Below are 14,733 nucleotides of genomic sequence, written 5' to 3' on the forward strand. Positions count from 1 at the left end.
CGTAACTTTACACTTTAATTACAAGGTTTTTAACATCCATTTTCTCATGTCTTCTGAACTCTGTGAAAGTAAACACAGCTTTTATTCTTACTCCTATAGTTACTGTGTTAGAAGTTCACCTATGTGAACAAGCTGTTGCAACTGAAATTTTCTGAGAACAAATCTGCAGCTCTTTCCATTAACACAAACTATTAAGTTTAGTTCTCTAATTTCCATTGCTTAAAGGCCAGAATGTGTGAAATATGCATTATCAGATTAGAAAAACAAAACACCAGAAAAATATTTTGCAAAATAGCATTTGCTAAACTCTATGATAGAAACTAGCTCTAAAACTTCCTGTTTCAAAATTTCACTGTGTGTCCACTAAGTTAGTTTTTCTGGCTGTGGACAGCAGGCCCACCGCACGCCGCAGGCCCACCGCACGCCGCAGGCCCACCGCACACTGCAGATGCACCCCATGACACAGGCCCGCCGCACGCCGCAGGCCCACCCCACACCACAGGCCCACCCCACGACACAGGCCCACCCCACGACACAGGCCCACCCCACGCCGCAAACGCACCCCACGCCGCAGGCCCCCCGCACGCCGCAGGCCCACCCCACGCCGCAGATGCACCATGCCCCCCATGAACAGGCCAGCTGAGAGCTGCGGCCACTGCCCAGGGCTCCCTGCTCTGTGCTCAGCTGCCTGATCCAACCTGCCAGGGCTCTGCTTTCTATATGTGTAGAAACAAAAAACCAGGAGCATGATGTGACAAAAAGCAGATTTTTATTAAACAGAGGTACAAATGTGTTTCATTTTCTAATAAATCTCTTTCACAAATCACCTTGTTTTTTCGCTCTTCTTGAATGATCATTTTAGACAACACTGTCTGACTGTTTTGGCTTCTGCCAAAGTTAGTCTCTGTTCACAGGCTGAGTCTGACTTCTTCCCACCTCCTCCTAGTCGGGCCTTCCAAAACAATGCTCACCATTCTTTCACATTGACTTTGGTTTTGAAAAGAAAAGTTATCTTACAAAGTAGTATGTATAACTCTGTAATATATGAAGTGAGGCAATGATACAACCAGTTTTAAAAATAACCTTCCATGATGATTTTCATTTACATCCACCTGCTTATTAGCAAGAATCTTTTTACAGGTTTACTGCACACCCAATTTCTCTTCTGGAAAAACTTTTGAACATCATCATGCCCTCCAACTTCTCCTCTCACCTATATTTAAAAGGGTCTGCTCTTTACCCTAAAATCTATACTAGGTAATTTTCAGAATATTCCTTCAATCATCAAACAAAGTTTTGAGATCCTCGTGCTGGATTTCACTATCTTAATATGAAAACCAATAATCACCTATTAAAATTCAATACAGGCCAGGCACAGTGGCTAACGCCTGTAATCCCAACATCTGGAGAGGCCAAGGCAGGTGGATCACCTGAGGTCAGGAGTTTGAGACCAGCCTGACCAATATGGTAAAACCCCATCTCTACTAAAAACACAAAAATCAGGCAGGTGTGTTTGCAGACACCTCTAGTCCCAGCTACTCGGGAGGCTGAGGCAGGAGAATAGCTTGAACCCAGGAGGTGGAGGTTGCAGTGAGCCAAGATCGTTGACACTGCACTCCAGCCTGGACGATAGAGAGAGACTCCGTCACAAAAAAAAAAAAAAAAAAAAGTTAGTAAGTAAAATAAAGAGGCCAGGCGTGGTGGCTAATGCCTATAATCCGAACATTTTGGGAGGCCAAGGTGGGTGGATCACCTGAGGTCGGGAGTTCAAGACCAGCCTGACCAACATGAAGAAACCCCATCTCTACTAAAACTACAAAATTAGTGGGGCGTGGCGGCGCACGCCAGTAATCCCAGCTGCTCGAGAGGCTGAGGCAGGAGAATTACTTGAACCTGGGAGGCGGAGGTTGCGGTGAGTCAAGATTGCGCCACCGCACTCTGGCCTGGGCAACAAGAGCGAAACTCTGTCTCAAAAATACAAAAAAAAGTAAATAAATAAAACACAATACAATACAGCTAATACGATTTACCTAAGATGCTGTTGTATGAGCTGAACCAGAGGCAAACAATGTTTGCCAGAAGACTCACAGATCCCCGTATTAATAAGGTCTTTATCCAATGGAGTCCTGCTTCTATGAAATGCTGAGGCATTTGCTTCCTGTTCATCAATTTCTTTTTCCTTCTGTGCTTCTTTCTTGGCTTCAATATCCTGTAATTCATAAACAGAAATTGTTTACAAGTGATCTCATTAGCAGGTGTGAAGACACACAGGCTGGCTGAGCCCTGACCCCAATGCCAAGCTATCCCAGCCTCTGTGGCTGCCGCACACACCTACCCACAGGCCTCCACCTGCCCTGTTGGAAACCCCAACTCAGTTGTGCAGTTTCAAACAGTGTCTTCTGTTTACAGATCCAAGGTCCAGGCTGCCTCTGCTGATGCTCTCCAGCCTCCTTCTGTGAAGTCCCTAAAATCCTTAACCCTGCATACTGGCTCTCACAAAACCCAATGTGATCTGCCCCACACATGCAGCATCCAGCTGCTCTGCAAGGACAAGAAGGAGCTAGAATTCTCACACACAGAAGTCCTGGCTCAAATGTAAATGGCAGAGCCACTTTGGGAAACTATGAACACACACTGACCCCAGAACCTAACAAATTCCACTCCAAGTGTTTACCCAAAGGGAGGACATATGTTCACTAAAGTACTTGTTCACAGCACAATCGTGGCAGCTCTACACGGCCAAAAACAAGAAAGCCTGGACGTGGTGGCTCACGCTTGTAATCCCAACACTTTGGGAGGCCAAGGTGGGGGGATCCCGAGCCCAGGAGTTGGAGACCAGCCTGTGAAACACAGTAACACCTTGTCTCTACAAAAAAAAATCAAAAAACTAGCCCGGCATGGTGACATGCCTGTGGTCCCTGCAACACAGGAGGCTGAGGTGGGAGGATCCTGTGAGCCTAGGAGGACAAGGCTGCAGTGAGCCAACATCAGGTCACTGTATACAGCCTGGGTGACAGAGCAAGACCCTGTCTCAAAAAAAAAAAAAAAAAAAAAGAAAACAAAAACCAAAAACAATTTAATGTCCTTCAATAGGAGAATGAACTAACAAAGAGTACTACACCCAGAAAATGGAAAACTTCCCAATAATAAAAACGAAGTCACAATAGACACATCAGTGAGTGAATCTGAAAATCATTCTCCAAGGCCAGGCAGGAAAGAGTGCATACTATACAGTTATATTGCTGCGACACTCAGAGCAGGCGAAACGCATCTAATCTGAGGGCAGGGGCGTATCCTGGCTGCAAGTGCCAAGGGCACAGGGATCTTTCCGGGTGACGGGAATGGTCTACCTGAGTAACAGGTTATCTGTTAACTTCACTGAAACAGGCAACATGCAGTATTTTATCACAATTAAATCATCTCAATAATTTTTAAAATTAGCACATAAAAGAATTTTAATTTAAGAAAATACTTGGATATGATAAAAGTTGAGTGTTTTACTGTTTTCAGTTATTCTTCACATGTGTGAGTGTGGTATTTCCGATCTCAGCGCACCACCAGGTCACGTGTGCCTCCAAGGCCATACCTGGATCTCCGCAGTAATGGCTGCGTGTAAGGCTGACTCCAACCCTCCAGCAGCCATCAAGCTGCCCACCAGAAGATCAATCATGAATCGACGACCTGGACTTATGTTCACTTCATTGCCTGAAACTGAACTAGAAAGTGTGTGCCAATTTGAGTGAAACGCCATCCCCTCCCAGCACCCTGACCCATGCCGTCTCCTGTTCCTTCCCCGAGCCCACCTGCGCAGGGCAGGAGAGCAGAGAGCGCCCGGGCCTGCTTCTCGGCAGTGGGCAGCAGCACGGACCAGCCGCTCTGCAGCATGGCCTGGGAGGCTGAATGCACGGTGCTCAGCATGCCTGTGCTGCTGGCCAGGGTCACCACCGTCTGCTTCAGGCTGTTCAGGAGGACGCTGCCCAGACCTAAACCAAGGAATTCCGGATGAACCTGGTGACTAATGGCAGCATGCAACTGAAAGGAGAAAAACAATTTTCACTTAGAACCCCTAAAAATGAGTGAATTTCAAAGTCTTATTAAACACCGAATAAAACTCAATTTGAAGTATTATTTAAATAGACAAAATAACTTCTCAGCTTATGTATTTTTAAAAACTGGACTAAAAAAACTCTTACCCACAATAGTTGAAGTATTTTCTAGGGGAATTTTTGTAACCCCACTATGAACACATACATGGAAAAGCTCAAGATCAGCAGAAGAGCTAAACAACTAGCAACAGCAACCTCCACCCCACCCCAACCATCTGCACCAAACACAAATAATGGCTACAATGTAACCACAAAAGCTGCCACAGGCGGTGGCTCATGCCTGTAATCCCAGCACTTTGGGAGGCCAAGGTGGGAAGATTACTTGAGATCAGGAGTTCAAGACCAGCCTGGCCAACATGATGAAACCCCATCTCTATAAAAAAATCAGCCAGGTGTGATGGTACACACCTGTAGTCCCAGCTACTTGGGAGGCTGAGGCAGGAGAATCACTTGAACCTGGCAGGCCAAGACTGCACCACTGCATTCCAACTAGGGTGACAAAGTGACACTCTGTCTTAAAAAAAAAAAAAAGCTGCTAAAAATTAGATTGTGGAGCTGAGAGTACACAAGGAAACTCCTCAAGTGCAAAACCGAAATTCACATGGGCACACACAGCAGGAATCAAGAGGTTCCGGGCTCTGAAAGCAGAGCCAAGCCGCCAGGCTTCAGCACAACCTCCCACACGGGAAGGCACAGAACGACCCACTGAACCCGAGCTTCCTGCAGAAGGCTGGGAGCCACTCAGGATCACCTGCCTGCCAGCCAACCACAGCCAGGGGGCAACACACTGCCCGTCCCAGGCTCTGGGTAGCAAGAGGCCCCACGAGAAATGAGAGACCCGGCCCTGCCCTGGGAGTAGAAGTGAAATCAAAAGCACACCACTCATCTAGGTATAGATATCACAGGTCAGGAAATGACCACCGACACTCACCTAGAGTCTGTGAAACCTACAGAACCCTCAGGACCCCGGAGAGGCAAATGCAAAACCATATGCTGGGACACCTCGACAGCCTAAGACATACACGAGGCCACGCCCCACAGCACCGACCAGAACAGAAACATCACTGAAAACCAGGAGGGGCAGCAAACACCTGGGGTGCACCCACGCAAATGCCAGGATGCCACAGGTATGGTGATAAACGCGTGCTACAGAGGACTAGAGAAGCACACTTCAGACCTCTGCTCAGTTCATTACTGCAACTAAACACTACACTCAGTTCTGTACATTCTAGAAGCAGGGCAAAAAGGGGAGGGGCTGGAAGAGGGACATGACGGGTTGTTACACAGAAACCACTGTAATAAAAGGGAAAAATTACTATGTCGAGAAAACTGTGGTTCCTGTCATTAAGTTAGAGGGTTTTATTACAAAGACAAAAGATGATGATCAAACACTTCAGCTTTCGTTTTGCCAGGGAGGAAGACTTTTGCAGCTTTTATTTTGACCGTAACCATAACCTTCATGGTGAGGAAAGGAAGGTATTGCTTTGGGAGCCGAGCTTACTGAGTAGATCAAGCTTGTCCAACCCATGGCCTGAGGGCAGCACGGGGCCCAGGACGGCTTTGAATGCAGCCCAAAGTAAAATTTCTTAAAACATCATGAGATATTTTTGGGATTTTTTTTCTAAGCTCATCAGCTATCGTTAGTGTATTTTATGTGTAGCCCAAGACAATTCTTCTTCCAGTGTGGCCCAGGGAAACCAAAGACCGGACCCTCTTGGTGCAGGGTTTTCACAGTACAGAGGAGAGACAGGCCAGCACTGGTGTCTCAGCTGAGCGCTGTCTCTCTCCATCACCTGTGATCTCACCCAGTCATTTCTCCACAAGCAACAACAGTAAAACAGTAACAATGCCAACAAACTAATGATTCTAGCAAAAATAACACAATCCATACACACTCTTCCTGCATGCCGAGGCTGACTTCCAGGACAAACATAAAATAAACAGATCAAGTTTTTTAAGCCTTGCGTCCATTATTAGTGCATTACAATCTTACTTTAAAATACTTCACCCAACAGGCCTTCAAAATACATAAACCTTCTTACAAATTGCTAAGAAACTTATAAAAGGAGCAAGAGGAAGGGAAATCACAAATACCTGAAGTCGTGGAAGATTCAGCGTTGCCACGGCCATGCACTCTTTCTCATGGGGCGGCGGCCAGTCCGCAGAGCCGTCCATCCCCTCACTCACCTGCTGCAGCAGGAGATCCAGCTGCTGAAAAGTCACTGAGCAAATGTCCACCCCCAAAGGGACACGGAGGCCAATGGACCACTCAGAACACGATGACCAAGCACAGCTCTAAGAGGAAACACGCAACAATCTAAAATGAATCTCCAGATGCAGCTGCTGGTCTGTTCCACAGGAGCCACCAGCGTGTGTGATGGAGCTGCCTTATGTTATTACCTATCATCCCTCTAACTGCCCAGTCAAAAAGCATTCATGGGTGTCTAGCTCACACACTATCAGCTTCCAATTTTCGCGCCCATTTCACTAGCCCCATCTCACTTGGCCATACCTAAAAAAGTAAAAACATTTAAAAAAATTTTTTCACTCTCAAAATGATTAATGCACATTAATGGATGGCAGTGAGGCTCTCCATCCACTTGAAGTGGTATAACAGCAACTCTAACTGGACAATGAATTGTTAAGACACATATAACACACACACTCCCTTTCATAGTGAGAGAACAAGTAATCGGCAAAAATCTAGGAGAACTGTAGAACACCATCAATAAACTGGATCTAATTTATAGAACACTTCACCCAACAACAGCAAAATACATATACTTTTTTCCTTTTTTGAGACAGAGTCTCACTCTGTTGTCCAGGCTAGAGTGCAGTGGTGCAATCTCAGCCCACTGCAAGCTCTGCCTCCCGGGTTCACGCCATCCTCCTACCTCAGCCTCCTGAGTAGCTGGGACTACAGGTGCTCGCCACCATGCCTGGCTAATTTTTTTTTGTATTTTTAGTAGAGACGGGGTTTCACCATGTTAGCCAGGATGATCTTGATCTCCTGACCTCGTGATCCACCTGCCTCAGCCTCCCAAAGCGCTGGGATTACAGGCGTGAGCCACCGTGCCCGGCCATACATATACTTTACATATACTTTTATTTTATTTTATTTTATTTGAGATGGAGTCTAGCTCTGTCGCCCAGGCTGGAGTGCAGTCGCGCGATCTCAGTTCACTGCAAGCTCCGCCTCCCGGGCTCAAGCCATTCTCCTGCCTCAGCCTCCCAAGTAGCTGGGACTACAGGCGCCCGCCATCACGCCCAGGTAATTTTTTTTGTATTTTTAGTAGAGACGGAGTTTCACCGTGTTAGCCAGGATGGTCTCGATCTCCTGACCTCGTGATCTGCCCGCCTCGGCCTCCCAAAGTGCTGGACCATACACATACTTTTTAAGCACAAACAGACCACACATATACTTTTTATACGTATATGTATACATATATGTATACATATATGTATATACAGACCATACATACACAGACCATACATGTACTTTTTAAGCACATACAGAATGTTCACTAAGAGAGAACATATCCTGACACATAAGTCTTAACAAATTTAAAAGAAATGAAATCATATGCAGTTTGTTCTCCAATCACAATGGTATTAAACTAGAAATCATTAATAGAACAATCTGCAAACACTTCAAAATAAAACAACATACTTAATAATCCATGTGTCAGGCCAGGCGCAGTGGCTCATGCGTGTAATCCCAACACTGTGGGAGGCCAAGTTGGGGGGATCACCTGAGGCCAGGAGTTGAAGATCAGCCTGGCCAACATGGAGAAACCCCATCTCTACTGAAAATACAAAACAATTAGCCAGGCATGGTGGCGGGTGCCTGTAGTCCCACCTAATCAGGAGGCTGAGGCAGGAGAATCACTTGAACCCAGGAGACAGAGATTGCAGTGAGCCGAGATCATGCCATTGCACTCCAGCCTGGGCAACAACAGTGAAACTCTGTATTGAAGAAAAATAATAATAATGATAATAATCCATGGGTCAAAGAACAATTCTCAAAAGAAATTAGAAAATACTTTGAACATAAATGAAAACGCATCAAAATTTGTGGGTTTAATTAAAGCACTGCTTAGAGGAAAATTTATAGCATCAAATCATTATATATTACAAAAAAGATAGGTCTAAATCAGCAATCTAACTTTCCACCTTAAGAAACTAAAAAAGAGCAAAGTGAACACAAAACAAGCCAAAGGGACAAATGACAAGATAAAAGCAGAAAACCAATGAGATTGAAAGCAAAAAAACAAGCCAAAAATTAATGAAACTTACAGATTGTTCTTTGAAAAGATCAACAAAATTGAAAAACTCTAGCAAAACTGACAAAGAAAAAAACAGAAAAGACACAAATTATCAGTATCAGGAATGAATGAAGGGACATCACTGCAGGCCCCACAGAATTCAGATGATTAGCAAGAGAATGCTAAGGAAAACTTGACATGTAAAAATCAGACAACTTAGATGAAATAAAGCAATGTCTGAGTGCCACAAACCAGGAAAATCCTCCTAGAAACAAACAGGTCACCTCAATAGTTCTATACCTGTTAAATAAATTGAATTTGCAAAATCTTTTCTTTTTTTTTTTGAGCCGGAGTCTCACTCTGTCACCCAGGCTGGAGTGCATTGGTGCAATCTCAGCTCTCTGCAATCTCCGCCTCCCAGGTTCAAGTGATTCTCCTGCCTCAGCCTCCTGAGTAGCTGGGATTACAGGCACACGCCACCAAGCTCGACTAATTTTTTGTATTTTTAGTAGAAACGAGGTTTCAACATGTTAGCCAGGCTGGTCTCAAACTCCTGACCTCTGGTGATCCACCTGCCTTGGCCTCCCAACGTGCTGGGATTATAGGCGTGAGCCACCGCGCCCGGCGTATAATCTTTTAGAAAGAAATCTCAGGTTCAGATGGATTCAAAAACATTTAAAGAAGAAGTAACACTAATTCTACACAATCCCTTATAGAAAATGGAAAAGGAGGGAACACATGCCAATACTTTGTATAAGGTCAGCTTTCCCCTGACAGAAAGTCAGACGAGATAGTATAATACAAAGAAAGAAAACTGCAAACCAACATCCCTGATGAGCATCAACAGAAAAATCCTCAAAAACGTGTTACCAAGTCAAATTTAGTAATACAGAAACAGAATAGGGCTGGGCGCGGTGGCTCACGCCTATAATCATAGGAATTTGGGATGCCAAGGAGGGTGGATCACTTGAGGTCAGGAGTTGGAGACCAGGCTGGCCAACATGGTGAAACCCCATCTCTATTAAAAACAAACAAACAAACAAACAAACAAACAAAATTAGCCAGGTGTGATGGTGCACACCTCTAATCCCAGCTACTCAGGAAGCTGAGGCAGGAGAATTGCTTGAACCCAGGATGCAGAGGTTGCAGAGAGCTGAGATTGCACCAATGCACTCCAGCCTGGGTGAGATTCTGTCTCAAAACAAAAAAAATAGAGTAGTAAATTGTGGCCAAGTGATCCCTATCCCAGTAACACAAGGCTTGGTCAGTATTTAAAAATCAGGCTGGTATAGTGTCTCACACCTGTAATCCCAGCACTTTGGGAGGCCAAGGCAGGCAGATCACTTGAGCTCAGGATTTCAAGACCAGCCTGGGCAACATAGTGAAACTCCATCTCTAAAAAAGAAAAAAAAAAAGTTTAAGAAAAAGAAAGTAAAAATCATCAATGTAATACACCACACTAACACACTAAAGAAGGAAAACTGCATGACCATTTCATTTGGATTGAAAGCATTTAACAAATTTTAACACCCATTCAGGATTTTTCAAAAGCTTCTAAAAGGGGGAATTAAGGCCGGGCATGGTGGCTCACACCTGTAATCTCAGCACTTTGGGAGGCCGAGGCAGGCAGATCACAAGGTCAGGAGATCGAGAGCATCCTGGCTAACACGGTGAAACCCCGTCTCTACTAAAAATACAGAAAGGTAGCTGAGCACGGTGGCAGGTGCCTGTAGTCCCAGCTACTCGGGAGGCTGAGGCAGGAGAATGGCGTGAACCCAGGAGGCGGAGTTTGCAGTGAGCCGAGATCACGCCAGCGCACGCCAGCCTGGGCATAGAGCGAGACTCCGTCTCAAAAAAAAAAAAAAAAAAAAAAAAATTGGGGGGGAATTAAAGAAACTGCCTTAATCTGGTAATAAGGCACCTATATAAATATGCGCAGCTAACATCACAGTTGATGGTGAAAGACTGAACTGCTTTCCCCTACAGTCAGGAGCAAGGCAGGGCACCCACTATCACCTCTCCTACTCAGCTTCACACTGCAAGTCCTGGCCAGGGCAATCAGGCCGGGAAAAATACATAAAAGGCAAGCAGACTGGAAAGGAAGAAATGAAACTGCCCCTCTATACAGATAGCATTTAATTGTCCATGAAGAAAACCCAAGGAAACTACAATGAAGCTCATAATAAATGAGTTTAGCACTACTGCAGGACACAAGAACAACAAACAAAACTCAGTGGTATTTCCTATATACTGGTAATGAACAACTGGAAACCAAAATCCTCCAAAATACCAAATCAAGCTCTATATTCAGTACCTGGGCAGGCCCACAGGTAACTCCCACTATGTGTTTGGCGTCGAGTCCTGGCAATGCTGCAGGTTCTGGCTTGGTCACGCGCAAGGTGTCAAAGTGCTGGCACTGGTCGTTGCTCCTCCAGCTGTGGACCTCGCTGTCCTCAGTCAGAGCCAGGCAGTGGGTGGAGCCTGCAGCCACATCAATCACCTTCTTCCCTACAAGGAAAGAGGGATGCAGATGCAGCTTCAAGCCTATGACCTGAATGGCCTAGAAAGATATTCCCACTAGGCCATTCAGGTCAGAAAGCTTTTAATATTAACTTCTTGAGGATAATCTGTTGCTTTAATATTAAGCACAATCATTTGCTTTGGGTGTGTTATTAAAACTCCTGTATTTTGTCAGCTACAATTTGTTAGGACCCACAGCCTACAAACATCATAATGCTGGGATACGAAATGGATCTGTTCTTTTTTCTCCTCCTCATTCAGATTTTCATTCCGAAAGAAACAAGGTGCTTTTAATTAACCATTAGATCACATTCTCCCATCCCAGATACAACAATGCACAGCACACTCTTCACTGAGGAAGGCTTCCTAAGAAGAAATCTATTGTTCTCTCAGAGTTAGGAGATATCACTATTTAAAACGTTGTTTCTATTTAAACACTCAGCAAAATATTCTATTTTTCTTTCCTGGTAAATCTAACATGACCAACACAAAGGGTGTTTCACAGAAATGTCAACATATAAAATAATTCAGCTGAAAAAACACACTGCAGTAAGGGGAACAATTCTATCCTAGGAGCTTACCATAAGTTAACATCAGCAACAACAAAAGGTGTTTTCAACAGTAATTTAAATACCCTCAAAGTAAACGATTTCTGTATCTAATAATTGTCATAGCTTTCCTATACTAATGGAGGTGAATATAAACAAGAAGGCAAGTGAAATTCAAATACCATTCAATGACACAGTAAACTTCTTACTCTGCAACTTATCTCAGAAGCCTAGAAAATAATAAATACCATATGGGCACACAAAACTCTTAGACATCAAGATATTAACATGCTTCAAAATAAAACTAATGGAGAAAGGAACTGGCAAGTCTTAGTTAAAAGTCCCACTTCCAAACACACTTGGTAAAGAAGCAAACACACAAAGAATGTATATAGTAACCAGGACATAACGAACTACAGCCCCCCATAGAACGCAGCCCAAAGCCTGCTTCCGTGAAGACACTGGTGTTGGAACACAGTCAGGTCCACCTGCTTCAAATACAATCTGGCCCTTTAAGAAAAAGGCTGCCCACCCTGAGAGAACCCTAAAGAGTCGATCTGATGTACCTACCTCTCACTGCCTTTTCCCTTCTTCCCTACTTTCTTGTCAACTTGCCTGCCCTTCGCCAGTTCTCGACTAGGATGAAGACTATCTCCCAACCACTAGGCCAGATGGTACGGAAAAGTCCAGTTTTACCTTAGAAAAATCCCTCCATCATCATAGTTTTGATGGCCCCCACCCCAACTTCCTGCAGCATAACATCCCTAGTAAGAACACCACAGAAGAATCTCAGGGTCTTCTTGTGGAGGCTCCCATCATCTCTGCCCGCGCTGGCAGCCCACATTGAAGGCGCTGGCACTCATATCTACATACCTTGGCTTCCATCTGTTCCCTCCAACTACAATGCATGCTGGACACCTTTGCAACTGAGCAAGCAGGAATCACCCATCAAGGATGAGTTCACATGAGAGCGACCCAGGTGGACCCAATCCCACCTCCCAATGTGGCCCCACAGCACAATGCACACTCACGGTCCTCAGTGTGCCTGCAGTACAAGTACAGGTGACCTCACCACACAGAAGGAACCCTTACTGAGTCCAGCCTGCTGAGTGAGGAATGCGTGCCTGCCACAGAAAGTGCCAATGTTTGTAAAACTCAATGGGTTTAAATTAAATTTGGTAAGAGTAACTCAAAGTCATTTTTTAATAGAGACACACCCACTTTCCTCTTAGTATCAATACCTACACCAAGCTGGCAGTAAAAGTTTCTAATGACAGTCCATTCATGGAATGTGAGGTTAAGAACATTAAACCTGCAAACTTTAAAACATTACTAAAGAAACTGTCCTGAAGGGTTTTAAAAGTTTACATTTGCACTCACCTTGCAAGCCTTCTAAGAGTTTTGGATAACGAACATATTCCTCTGTTCTGTGTCCAAGTCTCTGGTTGTCACCTTTTCCCCATGAATAAACTTGGCCACTTTTCATCAAAGCAATGGAAAACTGACTTCCACAGCGGACTTTGACCACATCCAAGTCTTGAAGCTTTTCAATCAGCTTTGGGGTTTTGCAGCCATCACTACCACCTCTGCCCAATTTCCCATAGTCACCATCTCCCCAAGACCACACTTGCCATAAAAAATACAAATGCATTTAAATAACAACAACTCTGCATTTTAATGAAAAATTTTAAATGACTGAAAATAATATAATGAAAAATGCACACTAATCTAGACCACCCATGTGCATAGTTAACACTACAAGGGTGGCTACTGAGCAAATGAAATCTAGATGACACTTGAGGTTGATATAGAAACAATAAAGACAGGGAAAGCTGAGTTTTCTTTTTGTTTTCATTCCATGAAAAACAAAGTCCTGACTCTTACTAGCCTGGGCTCAATGTTCACTGCTTCACAGAACCAAAGGCCCACTGCCTCCGTAACACATAACTGGGGCCCGGCACACTGCAGACGCTTGCAGACCACCCTCCCATTTGCCTGCTGCTTCTGTTGCCACCGTGCGGACTGCTGGTCAACCGTACCACTGTATGTGTTCCCAACTGCATGTATCAGCATAGTTGATAAAATGCTCACATAGAGATGGTGGCAGCTGCGAACCATCTGACAGGCCCCAGGCAAACAAGCCCAGTAACCACCGGGGCCTCTCCACCAATGACACTGAGCCCCACACCCACTGGACGACAGGGTGGGCGGCTTCCTCCAGGGAAGCTGCCATGCATGTCCTCGAGGGCCTGTCGAGGGTGGCGAGAGCTCTACGTACCGTTCTCAGTGACAGCCAGGGTTTGAGCGTCCCCACTCCCACACGCCACATCGATGACCTTCAGTCCTTTAAGCCCAGCTACCAGCATCGGAATGGCCTCGTCCTCACTGGAGCCTTCAAACAGATAGGACGGCCGTTTATTAAGTCCTGTAAGAGGCCACCTCCTGCTGCATGCTCCCACTGATGCAGACCAGATGTACTGTGGCCCAGCCGGCCATAGTTCCCATGGCCCCAGGTGTGCAGCTCCCCCTCGGCAGTGACGGCTGCGCTGTAAGTGCTTCCGACAAGCGATGTGCACCACGTGCTTCCCGGCCTGCTTTCCAGAGAAGGCGGAGATCACCTTAGGCTCCTCCAGAGGCCTTGGGGAGGAAGGGAACAAACATGAACGCCTTTCTTCTTGGTGTTATTTCTTATTAGTGTTAGCAAAGGAAATTCACTATCCAAATTTAGACCATCACAGCATCAGGCCAGTTTCACCTTCTAGGTACCTAATAAAATAAGAAAGACAGAATTCAAACACCTAACACATCCATGACTTTTTGTTCAGTTGGAACCTGATGCCAAGCATGGTATCCAGTAGAAATATAAAAACAGTGTTTGTTAAAGACTTGTACAATAGGCCAGGCATGGTGGCTCACGCCTATAATCCTAGCACTTTGGGTGGCCGAGGTGGGCGGATCACCTGAGGTCAGGAGTTTGAGACCAGCCTGGTTAACATGGTGAAACCCCATCTCTACTAAAAATACAAAATTAGTTGGGCATGGTAGCGGGTGCCTGTAATCCCAGCTACTTGGAAGGCTGAGGCAGGAGAATCGCTTGAATCCAGGAGGTGGAGGTTGCAGTGAGCTGAGATCATGCCATTGCACTCCAACTTGGGCAACAAGAGCAAAACTCCATCTCAAAAAAAAAAAAAAAAAAAAAAAGGCTTGTACAATAAAGTCCATTGCAGCTTTATTCACAATGGCCCAAAACCACGGTCCATCTGCAACAGAAGGAATGACTTACCCACACACCAA

The 14,733-nt window shown here is 45.1% G+C and overlaps 1 protein-coding gene across 13 annotated transcripts in view; it reads right to left on the reverse strand.

The window, feature by feature from the left end:
• Nucleotides 1-752: 752 nt before the first annotated feature.
• LOC103889500 (E3 ubiquitin-protein ligase HERC2) overlaps nucleotides 753-14,733 on the reverse strand; it is a 46,229-nt gene continuing 32,248 nt past the window's right edge. For 9 of the 13 annotated variants that reach the window (XM_063716397.1, XM_063716391.1, XM_063716387.1 and 6 more), the window contains 4 exons: nucleotides 13,718-14,076; nucleotides 10,686-10,879; nucleotides 6,201-6,401; nucleotides 753-4,032 (listed from right to left, as the gene is read on the reverse strand). In XM_063716397.1, coding sequence (XP_063572467.1) covers nucleotides 3,694-4,032; nucleotides 6,201-6,401; nucleotides 10,686-10,879; nucleotides 13,718-14,076 — 1,093 coding nt within the window. In that variant the 3' untranslated portion in view covers nucleotides 753-3,693. The remainder of the gene's footprint in view (nucleotides 4,033-6,200; nucleotides 6,402-10,685; nucleotides 10,880-13,717; nucleotides 14,077-14,733) is intronic. The other 4 variants (XM_063716393.1, XM_063716395.1, XM_063716396.1 and 1 more) reach the window with 4 other exon arrangements.

This window comes from Pongo abelii, chromosome 16 (assembly GCF_028885655.2).
Source record: "Pongo abelii isolate AG06213 chromosome 16, NHGRI_mPonAbe1-v2.0_pri, whole genome shotgun sequence".
Classification (NCBI taxonomy): Eukaryota; Metazoa; Chordata; class Mammalia; order Primates; family Hominidae; genus Pongo; species Pongo abelii.